At 36.4% G+C, this 20,192-nt stretch overlaps 1 protein-coding gene across 3 annotated transcripts in view; it reads left to right on the top strand.

Moving 5' to 3' along the window:
- Positions 1–55: 55 nt before the first annotated feature.
- USPL1 (ubiquitin specific peptidase like 1) overlaps positions 56–20,192 on the top strand; it is a 38,783-nt gene continuing 18,646 nt past the window's right edge. Inside the window, exons 1-5 of one of the 3 annotated variants that reach the window (XM_079138569.1) lie at positions 176–315; positions 3,570–3,735; positions 4,207–4,335; positions 12,336–12,969; positions 17,579–17,689. In XM_079138569.1, coding sequence (XP_078994695.1) covers positions 3,637–3,735; positions 4,207–4,335; positions 12,336–12,969; positions 17,579–17,689 — 973 coding nt within the window. In that variant the 5' untranslated portion in view covers positions 176–315; positions 3,570–3,636. Of the gene's footprint in view, positions 316–3,569; positions 3,736–4,206; positions 4,336–12,335; positions 12,970–17,578; positions 17,690–20,192 lie in introns of all 3 variants that reach the window. The other 2 variants (XM_079138567.1, XM_079138568.1) reach the window with 2 other exon arrangements.

Here is a 20,192-nt window from a genome sequence, read left to right as displayed (position 1 = left end):
CCCCGCCCCTACCCATCAGATTTAGCCGCACTAAAACTGCGGCTGCGGTTGCAGGGCGCACAGCCACGCCTCTGCGGAGCCCTTCCGGAAGCGCTCCCATCCTCTCCTTCCGCGCGACGCCTATGTCCTTTCAGGCCCCGCGCGCAGCAGGAACGGGGACTTTTTTTGCAGCGGACCCAAACCGGAAGTTGCTTTCCTCGCGGAGATGCCGGTGGGGGAGGAGTAGTCCAAAGAGAACGTGGGTTGAACGTAACTACTAGGTGGTGTCTGGAGTTCAGACCGATCCGGTACGAAGAAGCGGAGTGCCAAGGGCAGGTAAGGGAGAAGAGGGAGTAGTTTCCGTCGGCTTTCGAAATAAGGAAAAAGGACCACCTGGGATGAGCTGTGGGGAAGTGGGCACGCTGAAAGGATGGGCAGGGACATGGTTCAGGTGGGGAAGGTTGATGGTTAAGGTATAGAGTTGGAGTTAAGAGGTCCATTTGGTCGCAGAGAGGTAAACGCTGAAGAGAAACCAGAGTCTGTTTCCGTCTCCCGGGAGCTTTGGAGATGGGCAGGGTTAACGGAACGCGGCGTCTCTTGGGTTTCTAGGGTTGGGTTTTGAAACTCACCTTTCTAGGTCCAGTCCGTCTCTGATTCAGGACAGCTGGGGTTTGGTACCAGGCAGGGGTAACCGTTAAAAGTTAGTCTCCTATTTGTCTTATGCTCCCCCCCCCCCCCCAGGGAATAGTATTGCAAAAGAATTTAGAGTGATGATGTTTGAAGGAACAAGCAAATGTATAATTTATTATTCAGACTATATTTTGATAGTCATAGATTTAGCTGCAGTTACAAAAACTAGCAACTTATTGTTCTGAATGTAGCTTGTTTGGTTTTTGGTTGGTTCCATTAATGCTTTTTTAAAGAACAACTTAAAAAAAAAGTTGATCCCGTTCCTCCGCTTTAAGTCTGTGGTGGCCTTGACTTTGACAGTTCATGTGCTGAACCCACTTAGTCCCCCGCGGGCAAGTTCAAATGGGTGCAAGCCCCTTTGAGCGGCAGTTTCTCTGGCTTTTGCCATTTCGCATATATCACTGTGAGTTAAGTTTAATTATTCGGGTACTTTTTTCGATTCCCAGGGTCAACTTCACTAACACATTTATTGCGCTGTAACTGGGTGCATACTGAGGACCTCTGGAGTATCTGTGGCTTACAGAAGTTTTGAAAAGGGGGTGTATGAAGAAAGGGGCCAAGGACACGGGAAAGCTAGGCTGGCCTCACCATGCAATGAGGTCATAGTACTTAGTATCTTTAGGTCATACTGAGGTGTTCTGATGGGCTTTCCTGTTATCTGGCTGGAGTAAGTAGGCGATTTTTAGGCTGAGCAGCGACAGACTCGGACTTTTTATAGGAGCATCATTTTGACAGTGATGTGTGGAATAAGATTGGAATAGAGAGGTAAGGATTTGAAACATTTCCAAAGAACTGTCCACAGACTTTGGTGACTTATACTACATGAAGAAAAGAGAAATGAAAGTAGAGAACGACTCAGACTTTCTCATCTATGTTTAGAAGGCTGGAGATGGCAAAATTTAGGTGAGATGGTGGGGAGGAGCAGGTTATTTTTGAACTGGAAGACTGTGAAGGGACAAATTAAGTTGTAATGAACCACCCCACGATTGTATATAAGAGTAAATTGTATTCGAAAGTAGACTTGAAGAGCCCATCCCGGGTATTATTTTTAATGAATTTCTTTGGGGGGCAGAATTTTGAATATTCACTATTTCTTACCCCAGCCTACCAACTGTTCCCATTGAAATATTGGTTGGTAGTAACAGAAGAGCAGATTTGAAGGCTCCTTGTATTTACTTCTATAATTGAGAGAGAACAATCTGAAATGCTTTCCTAGATCCCTCAGGCAGGTGGAGATTTTCATCAAAAAAAAAAAAAAAAAAAATCTCTTCAAGATACTTAGCCTGTGAGTTCTCTTGAGAATGCTGCAGAATGATACAGACTACACTGCACAGTTTGTGCATAGTGAAGTGTAGTGAGCTGGGAATGTGGCTCAGTGGTAAAGGATTTGCCTGTCATGTGTGAGGCCCTGGGTTCGATTTCTAGCACCACAAAAATAAATTATAATTAAGACCAAATAGTAGTTGTAGTTCATTATGTGTCAGGTGTTACGCATTATTTTATTTAATCTTTAGAAATAACCAGTTTAACAAATTTCTAGCACAGATCTGCAGGTGCAAAGCGGGTGCTGTTAGCTACACTAACCATAACAAGTTTGACTCTTTCTTTTATCCTGTGATTCCTTTTTCTAAGTAGATTATAAGTAGAACCAGCCAGAGACCAAAAAGCTGGTGTTGTCCATAAGGAACCTGAAATTAACAAAGCATCCAACTTGGAATAACCTTTGTGGTGGTCCTTCTCAATGGGGGCAGTATTGCCTCTCCATGGACATTTTGACAGCATTTGGAGGAAGACAGTTTTGGTTGTCCTGGGGGTAGAGATCAGTGATGCTGCTAAATATGCTACAATATACAGGACAGCACCTACAATAAAGAATTGTCTGGTCCAAAAAGTGCAGTGCTATAGTTGAGAAACCCTGTCTTGGAGTTTAGAAATAGGAAATTGAGATTCACTGACACTTAATTTTTTTTTTAATTTTTAAAATTATTCCTTGACTTGAAAGTGTATGAAGTTTATACAGCTAGAACAGAATAGCATAGCCAGTTTTCAAAGTCAGTCTGTGAGCCACTGGTTCCCAGAGAATGGTTGTTGTAGATTCATAGTTTCCTAAGCTTTAGAAAGACTTACGCTTGAAGTTACCTTCAATGTTGTGGCCAAGTGGTAACTTACCTTACTTAAAAGTCTCTTATATATGGTTTTGCTGTATTTTAAGTCTGGTTTTTAAACTACTTTTAATAACTTTTTCCTTATATTGAGCTGTGTATCATAATTTTTTACTGAATGTAGTTCTACTTCATGGGACTGCATTCAACAAACTTGTGTAACTTGTCCTATGACTTTATATTTTAGTTCTGATACAGATTGTTTACAAATAACATGAATTTTGTATTTTATTGGTAACTTTTAAAAGGCAGCATTCTCAACTGGTGAAGTATTAGGGGTTGAAAACAGTAGGAATGTATGAAATATGTGGTTCCTTGGTTCTTTTATCCCTGTCAAGTAATAACACAATGAATCTGGGAGGTTTTAGAGACTCTCATTGTAATGCTGGCTTATTTGTTTGAACATGTGCATAGACTCTTAAAACTTAAACTTTTCAAATACTAATGAATATAGTGTGCTTTAAATAGTAGCTGCCTCTACAAGTTTTGTTTAATTTGCTTACAAGTGAGTCTGCTATGAAAATGCCTCCCCTTGCCATTCTCTGCCCTCTCCTCACACATTTGGTTAATATATAAATTAATTTAGACATTTTCAACTATGGGATCACAATTTTAGAATATGTTTATCCTAGGATATAGAGCTCTCAAGATATGCTTAAAATTTGTATCTTTTATAAAATATCAACTCTTTTAGAATAAGAATTTTTATTTAATTGTCTATTGACTTCTTTTTTCCAGGGTTCATTGAAAAATCCTTAGTGATATTGACATGTTTCAAGTGACATAAATTAGCCAATGACTCGGAATGATGGATTCTCCGAAGATTGGAAATGGTTTGCCAGTGATTGGACCAGGGGCTGATATAGGGATATCTTCACTCCCCATGGTGGGATATTTGGGAAAAGTTAGTGAACTTATTTTTTGCCTCAGTGCAAAGTTGTTCTTTTTTTTTTTCCTTCTATTTTTGAGACTTAAATTCAGTTTTAATTTGACCAATTAACTTCTAAAATGGTGTGTCTTCCACGGAAATCTTAAAGCAATGGCGAAAGATTATTTTAATGTGTTTACCTCTCTGTGTTTTATTGATATATGAAAGAAAGAAAACAGACCTTATGGTTTATTATTCTTTGAAAATATAGAACATGTATTTTCCCTGGCAGTTGATCCTACTTTTTTTTCTTGCAAATAAAATGGATGCCGTTTTTAGCACTTAAAGTTTAATTCTTGTAACATTCTTTTTTCAATAGCTATATTTAAAACTTTATGCATTTCTTTTATTTGCCATGTTTAATCTTGCCAGGACACTTCTAGTTGAACTTTCTGTAATTTTAATTTTAGAAATATCTGCATTTTAATTACTTTATTTCTCTTTTAGAATTATGATTCAGCTAAAGCTACATCAGATGGGTATTGCCCTGCTTGTAGAGAGAAGGGAAAAGTAAAAGCCTTAAAGACTTACCGAATTAGTTTTCAAGAATCTATCTCTTTGTGTGAGGATCTGCAGGTAAAGTATTAATCTAATATAGTAAATGGGCTTTAGTCTTTTGATTTTTTTTTTTTTTTTGTCATTGTTTATATTATTTCTCAGTTTTTTGGTTTATTTTTGGTATTGGGGATCAAACCCAGGCGTGTTTAACCAGTGAGCCACATTCCCAGCTCTTTTCAAAATTTTTTAATTTTTTTTTTTTTTTTTGGTTGTGGATGGACGCCTGTATTTATTTGTGTGGTGGTGCTGAGGATCGAACCCAGTGTGCCCCAAGCATTTGAGGCAAGCGCTCTACTACTGAGTCACAACCCCAGCCCTAATTTTAAGTCACAGAGGCTGGCTTTGAACTTGGATCCTCCTACCTCATCCTCCCAAGTTGCTAGGATTATAGGCATGCACTATAACAGGTTTGATTTGTGTTTTTAGAATGTAGATTTTTAACACATAGATAATCTTAGTTTCTAAATCTGTCTGGTTCTTTGTTATTTTTCTGTTTGGATTCCTTAGTTGTTGCATAGGATTTATTTTTAACTTTAGGGGGTGGTTCTTGTTAGGTATTAGCATGTAGTTGTTATTGTCTTATTTCTTTGGTTTATAAACTATTAAACTGGATAAGTTATTACCCTCTAATTTACCCGGAAAAGTATTTTGGAAGTCGTTAGTCCCCAAACAGTATGTACGCTCTAAGCTAAATTGTATGTACTTAAAAGTTTTAAAAGGTTCCAAATATGTTTTAATTATAATAATTTGTATCCACCTGTACAACATTTATATAGGAGTTCATTAAATTCTGTACTATTCTGCACTTTATTGTACTTGACACTTTATGAAACTATTTGTACGTTTTAATTCTCAAAACTTTGCAACATAAGTATTCCCATTTTTTAAAAAACATTCAGGGCTGGGGTGTGCCTCAGTAGTAGGCACACTTGTCTAGCATGAATGAGTCCTTGGATTTCATTCCCAGCAATGTGTTTAAAAAAAAAACCCAGATTAAGAGAAGGTTTTGGGAACAAAATATCTTTAATAGAGTGCCAGAGCTGTGATTGGATTGTGGTCTTCTAATTTCAGATCTGTTAGCTTGGGGATGTGGCTCAGCTGTAGAGCACTCACCTGGCACGTGTCCTGGGCTTAATCCCCAGTACAGCAAACCAAAAAAAAAAAGGAAAGAAAAAAGTAATGAGCTAATTTTAGATCTGTTTACTCCAGCTAAACTAACAGTTGATCAGAATCATCTGGAATGTTATTAAAATATTTTTGGTTCTCACCTCTAGACACTGTTCATTAAAGTTGGCCCATATTTCTATAGTTTGGAAGGTTGGTTTTGTTTGTTATTTCCACAATCCCAGAGTGCTGGGGACTCGAACCCACACCTCCCGCATGAGAGGCAGGCACTCTGTGAGATGGGCTATATGACCTGCCATATTTCTATAGTTTTATAATTTTTGAGAATGAATCTGATGACAAGCCCAGTCTGGGAAATACTAGGCTACATCACACAGTTGGCAATAGATACTTTCGCTTGTAATTTGAAAGAAAACCATCCCAGGCATGTTTACAAATAGAACAAATTTCCTTATGTATTTATTTAGTAAACGAGTGCCACTGAGTTGGCACTATTCGAAATACAATGCTAGGATACAGTAATGAATAAAGCAGCAAAAAAATTCTTACCCCTGAGGAGGTTATGGTCTAGATTAGGAAAGACAATAAACAAGTAAAATTTTTTGTGTCAGATGATGAAAGGTGCTATGAAGAAGCATAAAGCATTGACAGTTGGGGTGTTGGGAGTTGTTGTTTACAGTTTTAAAGAGAGTGGTGGGGAGAATGCTTCATTGAGAAAGTGGAACTTGGGCAGAGGCCTGAGAGAGGGGTGGCGGGGGAAGGATAGTCAAGAGGCGAAGCAAGCACTGGTAGGTGGGCCCTGAGAGAGGGGAGGTTGCCTGGCATGTTGATGCTGTTGCAGTGAAACCAGCTGAGATGCATTTGAGTGAGAGGCAGAGCGATAGAAGATGGGTTAGAAAAATAATTGTGGGCTGGGCCAAGTAGGGTCTTACCATTCATGGTGAACTCTTGACTTTTATTCTGGGAAGTGAGGAACTATAGCCAGGATGTTGGCAGAAAGAGTTAAGTATTCTGATTTACGTGTCAAAAGGATCTCTGTGACTGCTGAGTTTAAAATAGAAATAATGGGTAAGAACAGAAGCCAGGAGCCTAGTTGGTTTTGTCCCCAGTTCTGACATAAAGCTCAAACCCCTGGGAGGTCAGAACGATCAAGGTTGAGCTTGTAACATCTGTGAGTAAGTGGTTGGAGCTGTGTGTGGAGAGTGTGGGATTAGAGATGAAGATTTGGTAGCCCTGAGCACATGGCTAGCTGAATTATTAAAAATAGAAGAGGTACCCTAGGAGTGGATAAAGAGGTCTAAGAACGGAGCCCTGCACCATTCCAGCATTAACAGGTTGGGAAGATAAATGGACCACAGCAGAATCTGAGAAGTGGACAGTTTGTAGTGGTGAAACCAGGTAGAAGAGTGCGTCGTCCAGGAAGTCAAGTAAAAAATGGAGAGGGCGGGAATATGTTACTTATTGTCAGATGTTGCTGAGATTTCAGGGAAGATGAGGACCAAATTCATCTTTGATTAGAGTGGCCTGGGGTCCTTGTACACTCAGGAAGAATAGGTTGGGTAAAGCAGTGGTGATAAAATCCTGATTGGAGCAGATGGAATGAGAAGAAATGAGAAGTATAGATGTGAGAATTTTTTAAATTTTTAGGTTGGGAACTATGCCAGCATGCTGGTTGTATCAATAGGGGACAGCTTGGGAAAGTGACTAGAGGCATATCCCTAGAGCAGGAGGTGAACTTTATTGCCCACAGCTCATTCATAATAATAGACTATATTCAGATTATTTGCTAATTAACTTGAAGTTGTAGAATTATGAACATTGGAAAGAGAAAAATCTTATTGATTTTAGACCAAAGTGCTTTTCTCCTCTCTGGAACAATACATAAGTGATATTCAGTAGAGCTCTTTAAGGAAAATAAGACTAGAGCAGTCCCTATCTTGGTTTTAGCTATTAAGATTAGATATACTATTTACAATTTTAGTGTTTGAAGCATTCTTTTTTAGGTGACAAGGAGAAAATATACAGTGAAGAATTTTAAGTACAGATGTTTAAAAAAGAACTGGAGTTAAGTCAGGCATGTTGGTGCATCCCTATAACCTCGCAACTTGGGAGGTGAGGCCGGAGGATCATAGATTCAAGGACAGCCTCTGCAACTTAGAAGAACCTGACTCAAAATAAAAAGGGCTGCTGGTGTAGCTCAGTGATAGAGCACCCCTGGGTTCAACTCTTAGTAATGTGCGCGCCACACACACACACACACACAACTGGAGTAATTTATTGATCTAATTTAAAAAACTTGTTTTCTAATCAACAATATGAGCCTAGTGTGCTTTGTGAATAGATTGGGTTATAGCAGGGGTCAGCAAACTCATTTTGTATGATACAAAACTAGGGTGAGTTTTATGTTTTTAAATGGTTGAGAAAAATCAAAATCAAGAGAAGTCTCTTTCATAACATGTGAAACTCCTGAAATTCAAATAAATAGTTTTATTGGAACATAGCTATGCTCAGTCATTTTTGTAACATCTATGGCTGCTTTTGCACTGTGATAGGAGAATTGAATATTTATGACAGAGACTGTATGGCTCACAAAGCCTAAAATGTTTATTTTCTGGCCTTTTATAGATAGTTTGCTGATCCATGGTCCATAAGGCCCCAAAATTGAATTTTTAATTTCTAAAGAGTTCTATTATAAAACTTGGAGTTCATTGAACATTTTTCTTTCATTTGCTTTAAATTGAAAAGAATCATGTGGGAACCCCTTTTAATTGCTTATTTATATTAAAATGTTCATTGATTTGAAAATATATTAATATTCAGAACTCTGATTCAGAATTAATACCAAATTGGAGCTTTTGAAGTGTTTTTAAACATTTTAACTTTTCCTTTTTTTTTTGAGTAGTACCATTATTTTGGAGGATTTCATTATTCAGTTTTGTTTGTTTTGTTTTGTTCTTTTTTTGTTGTTGTTTTTTTTTTTTTTTTTTTTTTAAGATTTATAATGAAAGGGATTTTACTTACTTGAATTTGTAATTTTCCTGCCTCAGCCTCCCAGGTAGCTGGAATTACAGATGTGTGCCACTCTGCTCAGCTATAAAGAGACTTTTAAATAGTGTTAAGTCATAAAAGAAAATACTTTCTTCATTTTTGAAGTGGGCACAAGTAGCTGGGCAATGGTGGCATATGCCTGATATCCTAGCCACTTGCGAGTCCAAGACAGGAGTATGGTAAGTTTGAGGCCAGCCTGAGTAATTTATCAAGGCCTTAAGCAACTTAGATCCTGTCTCAAAACAAAAAGGGCAGGCACAATGGTACACACACCTGTAATCTCGGCCACTAGGGAGGCTAAGGCAGGAGGATTACAAGTTGGAGGCCAGCCAACCTTAGCAAGTAAGTGAGGCCCTAAGCAACCTAGGGAGACCCTGTCCTATCTCAAAAAATAAAAAGGACTGGAAAGTAGCTCAGTGATTAAATGCCCTAGTACCAAAAAAATTAAAAATTAAAAAAAATTTTTTAAAAAAGTAGAACAGACAGGGGCTGGAGATGTAGCTTAGTGGTAAAGTACCCCTGGGTTCAATTCCCGTACCACAAAAAAAAAAAAAAAAAAAAGGAGGAAAGGCATAAATTATTTTTATAATTTCTTTGGCTAAACCTTAATTAATTTCCATATAAAATGATAGCTGGTGATGTAACTCAGAATAAAACACTTGTCTAGCATGATTGATCCCCAGCACTGCAAACAAAGGAACAACAAAAACCCAACAACTATAAAACAAACAAAAATGACATGGTATGTTTTTCCTTATTCCTGTCTTTCAGGAATAAAAACAGGAAGTTACTTATTTAAGCTGCTCCAAAAAAATCACTGAGAGCATTAGGTTTTTTTCAGCATTGATTTTTTAGTGATGTTAAATGGTCGCATTGGGCTAAAAAAGTATCATTTTTTACTTTTTTTAAAAAGATAAAAGCTTTATTCTAGTTATTACATGTTTAAATAAAGTACAAACTAAAGTCAGATGTAAAGAGATAATATAAAAGTATTAGTTTATAAGAGGGAAAACTTGGAATAAGGATAAATTATAATTTTAATTGCCCTAATGATGGGAGCAGAGGTTATAGCAAGAAAAGTTAGTGAAAACGTTTGTAAAGCAAATGGGGAAACCATCCAGGCCCCTAAGTTTTGTGGCCCCAGGATCCCTCATAGTTTACTGTTGTTTTTAATTAAGTAAGAGTACAGGCAGCACATGTATACACCAAGATCTTGACTGCTGGAGATTGGTAAAAGACTTTTGTTATGGTATTTTGGTGGGTATTTTTTAAAAAATTGTTGGCTTCTATTAATTTTTAAAAATTATAACAAAGTTACAGAATTTATCATCTTAACCATTTTTAAGGATCGTTCTGGATACATGTACTCAAATTGTCAGGCAGTATATCTGTAGAACTTTCTTCAGCTTGCACAGCTGAGCCACTGTACACATATACCCTAGTCACCCCTTTCCCAAGCCTCTGACAGCCATAGATCTATTTCTATAAATCTTAGTACTCTTAAGTACCTCATATAAATGTAATCATTACAGTACATGTCTTTTTGTGGCTGATTGATTTCACAATATAATGTCATTAAAGTTCATCTGTGTTGTAGCATGTGACAAAGTTTCCTTCCTTTTTAAAGTTGAATAATAATCTGTTGAGTGAATAATACCACATTTTCTTCATCAGTTCATTTGTCATCACACATTTGGGTGGTTTTTCTACCTTTGGATATTGTAAGGACTACAGTGAACATGAGTGTGCAAACATCTCTTTGAGATCCTGCTTTCAGTTTTTTTTAATGCAATCTTTTATGACTCTGAAAATGCAATTATTACCCTTAATTTTATTTTTAGTTTGTGTGTGGTACTGGGGATTGCACCCAGGAGTGCTCTCTCTACCACTGAACTATATCTCCAACCCTTTTTTTTTTTAATTTTAAGACAGGGTTTCACTAAGTTGCTCAGGTTGTCCTCAAACTTGTGGTCCTCCTATCAGTGTTCCATGTAGCTGGGATTGCAGATGTGTGCCACCACATCAAGCGTAGCTAATGATTTTAAAGTGCTTTTGGTTTCCTGGCATAGGGTAGGATTTAAGAAATCCCAAGATATTAAAATTGATAGTCAAGTTTTTATTGATTTTGACTCTGTAACTAGTTGGTAGCAGAATCCAGAATTTGTCCCATGTATACTAAAGACTTTCATAAGTGTTTCCTTTGTTCCCACCTTCAAGTATTGTGAATCAAATTCAGGGCCTCCACTTGCTAAGCAAGTGCTTCCCCACTGAGCTACATCCCCAAGCCAGCCCTTTTTATTGTTTGAGACTATCTTGTTAATTCACCTCAGTTGGTCTTGAACTTGTGATCCTCTTACCTGGCCTCCAGAGTAGCTGGAATTGCAGGCCTGTGCAAATGTAGTATTTTGAGTATAGTATTCACTTATATAGAAGAAACTAGATGAGGGTATTCAATACATTTATCTGTTGCTGTGAAATGAATTACCTCAAAACTTAGTGGCTTAAGTAATTGAAAGGCTTTATTTTCATGATCCTGTGGGTTCACTAGGCAGTTCTTTTTATTTTGCATATGATATTTGTGATAACTGAATTGCCTACATGTCTGACAGTGAGTGCTGTTTGGGGGCTGAACTCAGTCAGCTAAGAATCTCAGTTGTTTTCTTGAGACTACTTGAACTCCTTACTGCATGATAGCTGGACCTAGAAGAATGAGTACAAGAATGAGCCCGTGCTTATCGGACCTTTGTGTGTGTATTGTACCCAAATATCCCATCAAAGCTAGTAAATGCCTAAGTCCAGTCTGTATAGAGGACTTAACAGTCTGTATGAGGACATCATTTACCAGGAGGTGTGGTTCTTCAGTTCCCTGGAGACCACTAAAGTAGCAGTCTACCAAACTTGAATAGAAAAAGGTATATTTGGTTTATTTATTCATTTAATTTTTAAATTTACTTTTCCTCAGTGCTTGGGATTGAACCCAGAGCCTTGTGCATGCTAGGCAAGTGCTTTATCACTGAACTACATCTCTATCCCAAAAGACATACTTTAAATGAGGGCATTTAGTGTATACGTTCTTGAATTTATCTTGTAGAATGTTTTGAAAATTGGGGAAAATTCACTGATTAATGATTTGTTTACATTTTTGGTATTTGGTTGAAATTATGTTAATGCACAGTTAGATTTGATGACTCATTAAAATTGAGCCATTTTCACTCTGAACCCAATAGATATAAACTAAAATAGCAGTGTTTTTAGATTTATACTCAGTGTTAAAATGTAGGTAACAAATAATCCATGATTTTTTTTTTTTTTTTTTTAATTTTAAAGTACTTTTCCAACCTGGGTGTGGTGATACATGCCTGTAGGACCATGTCTTAAAATAAAAAGGGCTGGGGGATGTGACTCGGTGAAAGAGTACTCCTGGTTTCAGTTCCAGTACCACTGAAAAAGAAGAGAAACATATTTTCCAATTTCTAAATGTTATACTGTTTGTTCCAAAAGAGTAGGGCTCCTTAGTCTTCTTTACATTGTTGAAATTTTTTTATATACTTGAAATTAGGTGTTTTTATTAACACAAAAATATGTATGTTTTCTTTGTTATTTTACCTAGTTATAACTCAGACTAAACCCTGGATTTAATTAACTAGGAAAATTTTTTCCTTGTGGGGGTCCACATTTGATTAGATAGTGTTTTTCACTAGTCCTTTCAAAATTAGTTTGATAAATATACTCTCATGTCAAATTAATGCTGAGATTTTGTTTTTCATGGTGTAGAAACTAGAAACTTTAAAACTTGTACTTTATTTGAATTTTTTTAGTTTTATGATTTTATTTTTCTCTTCTAGTGCATCTATCCTTTGGGCTCTAAATCACTTAATAATTTAATTTCTCCTGATTTGGAAGATTGTCACATTCCAAATAAGCCTCAAAAAAGAAAGATCTTGGAAACAAGCAGTCATGATTCGTCTTTTTTAGCAAATTCCAAAAAGACTAGAAATCATCTTGTTACTGATGGAGAGCAAGTTTTGGACAGCAAACATAACAGAGACGTATATGATGAAATCTTGTCAAACTTACCCAATAGTCAACAGAATTCAGTTAGGACTGCTGGTTCCTTGGAGCAGAATGAGACTTTGGAAGCCGATAATGTTGATATGGCTACTGAAGAAGATCCTGCTACTATTGATATCTCTGAAACTGGGGGAATTTCCCCTCAGAATGAAGGACATACATCTGAACTGGAAATGCCATTGCAGATCAGGTGTTCATCATTTCTCCAGACTCTGTGTGTCCAGTGGAAAAATACTAATGCCCTCTGTTGGTTAGACTGTCTCTTGTCAGCTTTGGTGCACTTGGAAGAGTTAAAGAACACTGTGACTAAATTGTGTACTAAGAAAGAATCTGTGTTTTGGCGGTTGTTTGAAAAATACAATCAAGCAAGTAAGCTTCTGTATACCAGTCAGTTGGATGGAGTTAAAGGTTGGTAGTAGTCTATTATTTCTCTTTATGTTTTAAAGATGTTGTTATTGAATCTCAAAGCATGTGGAAAAGATGCCATCATTAGGGTTTTGTTCTATAGAAAGACCTGGGGGCAGGAAGCCCAAGGATAGTGTCATGAAGCTTGAGTTGATACCAGCCACAACATCATGACTGCCACAGGTAGTCTTTTTCAAAAACTAATTGTGAAGGAGAAAGAAGCAGTGGTTGTCAGTGCAATAGTAGTCATCACAGAGTCCATCAAAGTAAAATCCTAAGTTTTTAAACTACTGAAAGGTAGAATAAAGAAGTAAGTAAAAAGCATGTGTAATCCCACAGCCTTCCAAAATCTTTCTGTACAAGGAGGGATTTTTTTTTTAATTTTCTATAAATTAATAGGATATTCAGAAACCTACTTTTCAGCCCAAGAAGAATTAAAACATTCTTTTATACTTAATTTACCTATGTGTTCCCTCCCATCCCACCCTCCTTTTCCTCTAAAGGTAATTACCCTGAATTGTGTTCTGTCACTACTACTTTTTTTTTTTTAATTTTTAAAATTTGTTCTAATTAGTTATATATGGCAGTAGACTGCATTTGTGCATTTTCATAAATCATTCATAAATGGAGTATAATTTCTCATTTCTCTTATCATACATATTGTAGGATCACATTGGTCGCTACTAAATTTTTCTTAACATGTATATATATACGCGTACACACACACACACACCCCTAAACAATGTATTGTGTATTGCCACACTTAGTTTATTTTGAACTTTTAAAAACAGATGTTGTATGGCATGTCCTCTGTGACCTTTTTTAAGGATTTGTGAAGCTGCCTATAGTTTTGGCTCGTTGATTTTCATTGCTGTAGAGTATTTTCATTTTTGAACTATATCATTGTACTCTTCCCTCAGTATTTGTGGAGATTTTATTTCAGAACCTCCTACGGATCACAAAATCCAAGGATGCTAACTCCCTTACGTAAAATGGTACAGTTTTACATAGAACCCCAGCATATCCTCCCATATACTTGAAATCATGTTTAGATTACTTACCATGCCTAATATAACATAAATGTGATGCAAACAGTGGTTGTACTATATTTTTTAGGAAATAATGTCAAGGGAAAAAAATCTGTATATGTCAGTACAGATGCATACCCCCCACACCAAAAAAAAAAAACCAAAAAACTTTCAGTCCGTGTTACCAGTTTCCAGCAGGTACTGAGGGCCAACTGTGAATTTACTCACTTGTCAGTGGACTGTGGTCTCTTGTTTTGCCATTATAAATACTATTATTGTGACCATTTTTGGTAATTTTCCAGGAGTATACATAGTATATGAATAGGAGAGTTTCCCTTGGATAGTCCATAAGAATGGAATTACCAAATCACAGGCTCTGAGTCCAGATAAATAATGTCAGTTGTTTTCCAAAGTAGTTACGCTCGTCAGTGACTCCCAATAGTAATTTATAAAAGGTCTTCTCTTGGTGGTTTTCACCCTGAGATTTTGCTAGTTGAGTGACATGAAGTGGTCGTGGTCTTGATTTGCCTTCCTTAAAGAGCTTGATCTGCTAACCTTTCCTGTGTGTTTGACCATATATGTTCACTGTTCTGTGAAATGCCTAATTGTGTCTTATCCCTATTTGCTCTGTTGATTGTTGTGATCTTACTGATTTGTATGAGTTCTTTTTAATATCCTTATTGCTATTTTTATGTTAGATATGTGTTGCTGAATCTTCTCAGTTTGCAGCTTGTTTTTCGGCTTTTTAAAAGATGTCTTGATATACAGGAAGGTGTTTAGCTTTCCTTTTGGAGTTAGTATTGTGGCAAAGAAGCCCTTTCTTGAGGACAGGAAGTTGGCCATTTATCATGTTGTCACTGAAAAAAATCAAGTTTTGGTTTTGATAGTGAAACTATTAATTCAGCAGGAGTTAATGTTTATGTATGGTATAAAGATCCATTTTTCCTTCATTTGCATAGCCAGTTTTTCTAGCTTTACTTCTTTTGTTAGTCGATCTGCCATACCACCTTTGTCTTATGTATGTTATCTCCCAGTTTTGTTGTGTGTTCCTATACCTACACTGTTGTGTGACTTTTTAAGTCTTGCTGTCTGGAAGGGCAAGATCTTCACTTTTATTTTGAAGTGTCTAGGTATATTTTTTTTTCCTGCTCTTATTTGTGCATATATTTTCTTTGACAGATTTGACATCATACCATGCTTCCTTCACTTGACATTGTAGGTATTTTCATTTTCATTAATACACTAAAAAAAAAAAAAAAAAAATGTAACTTCAATTGTGCAGTCCTTTGAATGGATCCTGTACATTGCTTTCCTCCTGTGTGCCATTTAGGCTGTTAATAATTTTTTGCTATTAGAGATTCACATTATGACAAATATTTATATATTCTTTCGAATGCATTGCTGATTAATGTCAAGAGGGATGTTAAAATATGAATATTAAGTTCTTATTCCAGAAGAGTTATACTAATGTAGTTCTATATTCATTATGTGGAAGAAAATATCGCAGAGTACTCTAACCATCTTTGGTGATTTTGAGCCAGATGGCACATGCCTGTAATTGTAACTGCTCTAGAGCTCAGACAGGAGCATCACAAGTTTGAGGCCAGCCTGGGCAATTTACTGAGACCCCATCTCAATATATAAGAAGAGCTGGGGATGTAGTTCAGTGGTAGAGTGTTTGCCTAGTATGTGTGAGACCCTGGGTTCAATTTAAAAAAAAAAAAAAAAAAAAAAAAAATTATGATAAGTATTTTGCTTCAATTTGAGTTTCTCTGAAAATATTTTTCTTTTCATGCATCATTCATTTGTAATTTTTTTGTAACTTTTAAAATAAGATTTTTCATATGCCTTTTTTTTTTTTTTTTTTTTTTTTAATTTTTACTCTTAGAACTAGGGATCAACCTAGGACCTCACAGTTGCTAGGCATGTGTTCTACCACTGAGCTACATCCCAACCCTTTTCAAATATTATTCGAGATGGGGTCTTGCTGAGTTTCGCAGGCTGGACTCCAACTTGCAATCTTTCTGCCTCGTTGTCTTGAGTAGCTGGGATTTTTGGTGTGTACCATCCTGCCCAGTTTTCACAACCTTTTTTGCCTTTGATTTTTTTCCTTCTATTTGTTTTATGTAATTATAGGAGTTCCAGAACTGAGTAGGTGACAGTTGTTCAGTTGATTATTACAGAAAAGCAATAATTGAATACTGGAATTAATTTTGTATTTTTTAGCTTATAGAAACTCTCTGTAGAATAAATATATTTTCACAATCAATGTTTTATGTTTTAGCTTCTTTTTTTTTCACATTATAAATTTTATTTTTTGCCATGATCAAATAACAAAAACTTTGGTTAATGCTTTATAATAAAGACAATCCACATGTTTTCTTTAGTGAAACACTTAAGCAGAGTGTGGTCAGGCTATATGTATTATTTTTAAGAGTTTCAACTGAGAAGATCTATTTGTTGCTTAAAAGTAACTGCAGTCAAATGTATATGGAGGCTTTTATTCAAAATTATTAATCTTGGATAGTTCCTTGTCCTAGTAATTCCATTTTGAGGACCTTTACCTTAAAGAAGTAATCAAAAATATGGATAGATATGTGCCCAAAGATATTATCGCTGTAATATTATAATGTTGAAAAAAGAAACACCCAGCAATAGGGGAATGATTGTTGGTTACAGAGTGGGTACAGCTAGCCCACCGTGTTTAATGAAGCAAGTTTGTACGTATAGAGCAGGATGTGGAATTGCATATACACATTGTGATGCTGTTAAGGACCCTCTCCACTTTCCGACCCCCTGAAAAAGGAAGACTTGGGAGGAGGAAAATATATCAGATATTAGGGAAATGATCATAATTTAATTAAGACTTAGCTATGTTCAAGAAAAGTTATACAAAGTGGAATAAATGATTAAAATTTGTCTCTAGCATAAGTAATAATTGCATATAAAGAGGGAGCTTCAGCTGTTTCAGAGATGGACATAAAAAAAAGTTAAAGGTTAAATGTTTTTATCCAAAAATCTGAAATCTAAAATGCTCCGAAATCTGAAACTTTTGAGTACCAACATGATACCAAAAGAGGAATATTCCTTACCTGATCTCATGTGACAGAGCACAATCAAAACACAATATTTTAGAATTTACTTTTAGGGTAACTAGAGTCAGATGTATATGGAGGCCTTTATTCAAAATTATTAATCTTGGATAGTAAAAATAAGTGAATTTCATGGTTTAGATTTAAATCTCATCTCCAAAATGTATGTGCAAATATTCCAAAATCTAAAAAAAATAAATAAATGTGAAACACTAATGGTCCCAAACTGTGTTTTTCTAGACCTCGGATTATTTGGGTGAGACTTTCCCTGAGACTTTTGTTTAGGTAGTAGGTGCTAATAATGCTGTGCTGATAACAAATATAGAGGGAATTATATATTATACCATAGAGAAGGAATGATTGAAATTTTGTGCTTTGCCTTTTATCTCTGTTTGCAAAACTTCATTCTAATAAAGTTCCATTTTTATTAATGTCTCAAATTTTCTGTGGAAAGATATACATTGATAAGTCAGTTATCTACATATTTTCTAGATGGAGAGTATAAAATTACTTCAGAAATATTTACAGAGATAGAGACCTGTCTGAATGAAGTAAGAGATGAAATTTTTACTGAACTGCAGCCCCAGCTTAGATGCACATTGGGTAAGTAATTGGTGTACCTTAACTCATCTATCATAGAAATATGTACATCATAAGGACATATATTGTTGGTTTAGTGCTTGGCATGATCAGATTCTTGGGAGCAGAAATCTGGCTGGTTTGACTTAGGAGTCTACCACTGGTTAAATGGTCATTGAGCAGAGCTGTTTATATAAATATTTAGGCTGGTGTTCTACCTATTTCGAGTGGGTGCAGGGCTCAGAGCCAAGTGAATACTTAGGGGTCACACCCGTGGTTACTTCTCCAGTTCTTTCCCCAAGAGGCTAACTCAGCATTTTCATACTTGACAGTGCATTAAGAAACACGTAGGGAATTTAAAAGTAAATACCAGTGCTGGGGGCCTGTACTGGATCAGTTAAATTAGAATCTGAGGCATGTTCTTTAGTTTATCAGTAATTTTTAGAAACCTTTACTTGATTTGTATATGTGGATAGGATTAAGAATCTGATCTAAACCAGTCATAGGAGTTATGCTTCTCTTACAAGTGATTCTAAGAGTGGACATTGTGTACAGTTTGGGCCAGTGGGATATTAGAACTATGCTGAAGACTTTTCAGAAAAGCTTTCTCATCTTTAAAAAGGGTACAAAAGTGGAACTTGCTTTGTCCTCTGTGGATTGATTTTGGCCTTGTGGGAGCAGAGTGAAGCAAGGAATCTAGAGTCTCCATCCATGTCTTTCTAAATGTTTTTAGTATTACAAAAAGGAGCCATTGGTGCCTGATGTTTTGTTTTGTCTTTTGAGAGGAACGTCTTATTTCCCTTTTTATGTTTGTATTAACTCTGCTATTAATATTGTATGGTGCTTTGTATTAATATTGTATGTGCTCAATTAATGCAAAATATCAATACCTCCTATTTTTTCTCTCAGTTAGTGGCATTTATTTCGTCAGGCCCAGATATGGTATCTAAAAGCAATGTCTTTGGTCCACACCTCATAGCTTTTGACCTACTTGTTTGTCTCTCAGTTCTTCCCCCTTGTTTTATTTTACTTTTCGTAGACTTTTACATATGAGTTTACCCTATTCTTATACTATACTGATTTTCTATATGCCAGTCTCTGGCATTGCCTCCTTTTGGTCTAAGGGACCATTCTCATTTATCATCAGGTGGGATCTCCAGTGGGATACATATTTTGTCTTTTTGTCAAAGTATGATTTACATATAGTAAACCCCTTTTAAATATGTACAATTGCATAACCATTACTCCATTCATGATGTAAGACAGGTCTATCACCCTAAAACTTCACCAAGCTCCTTTGAGGTACACCCCATTTCTCACCCAACCAGTGAAGTGTTGTGTGAATACTTTTTCCAGAGCATCTCTAAATACCAATTGCGGGGCTTCCATGTTGCATCTCTTCCCCCATAGGGTAACATGAGGTGTGAAACAAAAGGGGTTTCTGCCCTAATCAGAATCACCACCCTTCTTATCACTAATAATTGTGTTTTTAGCAAATTGCGTCTCCTGTGCCCCCTTGGCCTTGAGCCTGTTTTTTTGTGAAGAAAAGAAATTTTAAATATTATTGTGTGTAGTCATTACAATTGAGTAGGTATGCTGCTTCTCCAGTAGGGTAGAATTCCTCTCTTATTTATACTCCTACCTATCAGCAGTGATAGGTGCTACATTAGCACTTCAGAGCTTACTATTGAAACCTAATTTGCTTCAGAGAGCACTTTAAAAACTTGCCATCTGTATCTTGTCATTTTGAATACTGGCATTTATTTCAGAGTAATAAAGAGATAGAAGTAGAATCCGTATTGACCTTGAATGTTGGTCAACTTTTTCCAGATCAACTTATTTATCATCTTGATTATTGTTTTTAAAGTCATGTTGTATTCTGTTCTCTTTGCTTTCCCTCCTGGAGTTTGAGAAATACAACATTACAAATACAACACAGCCCCCTTTGTATGCTTCCCGTTCTTCCTTATCTCTTCATAAAGGTAACTGCTGTCGTTAATTTGGTGTTTTTTTCCCCTTTAATGTCCATATTATTTTTTTTAAAAAGCAAAAGCTAATATTGTTACAGTTTCTGCTTATAAAAATAAGGGTAATATTGGCTCCCAATACAGAGGGAACTTTGGGGTCTGTACTTCACACCATAGTAAGAAAGAAACTTCAGCATATTTAACGACCAAAATGTGAAAAGCCGGGTTGTAAAACTTTGGAGAAAAATATAGATGAAAGTCACCAGGTGTGGTGGTGCACACCTGTAATCCCAGTGACCTGGGAGGCTGAAGCAGGAGGATTGCAAGTTCAAAGCCAGACCCGGCAACTTAGCAAGTCCCTGAGCAACTCAGAGAGACCCTCTGAGTATAAATAAGAGAGGACTTCTACCCTACTGGAGAAGCTGCATACTTGCTCAATTGTAATGACTACAATTTTAAAATATAAAAAAAGGGCTGGGAATGTGGCTCAGTGGTTAAGCACCCCTGGGTTCAATCCCCCAAAAAACAAAATATATATATATTATGTGTGTGTGTGTGTG

This window comes from Sciurus vulgaris (genome assembly GCF_902686455.1).
Source record: "Sciurus vulgaris genome assembly, chromosome: 4".
NCBI classification, from domain to species: domain Eukaryota; kingdom Metazoa; phylum Chordata; class Mammalia; order Rodentia; family Sciuridae; genus Sciurus; species Sciurus vulgaris.
This window is presented reverse-complemented; position numbering and strand designations above follow the sequence as displayed.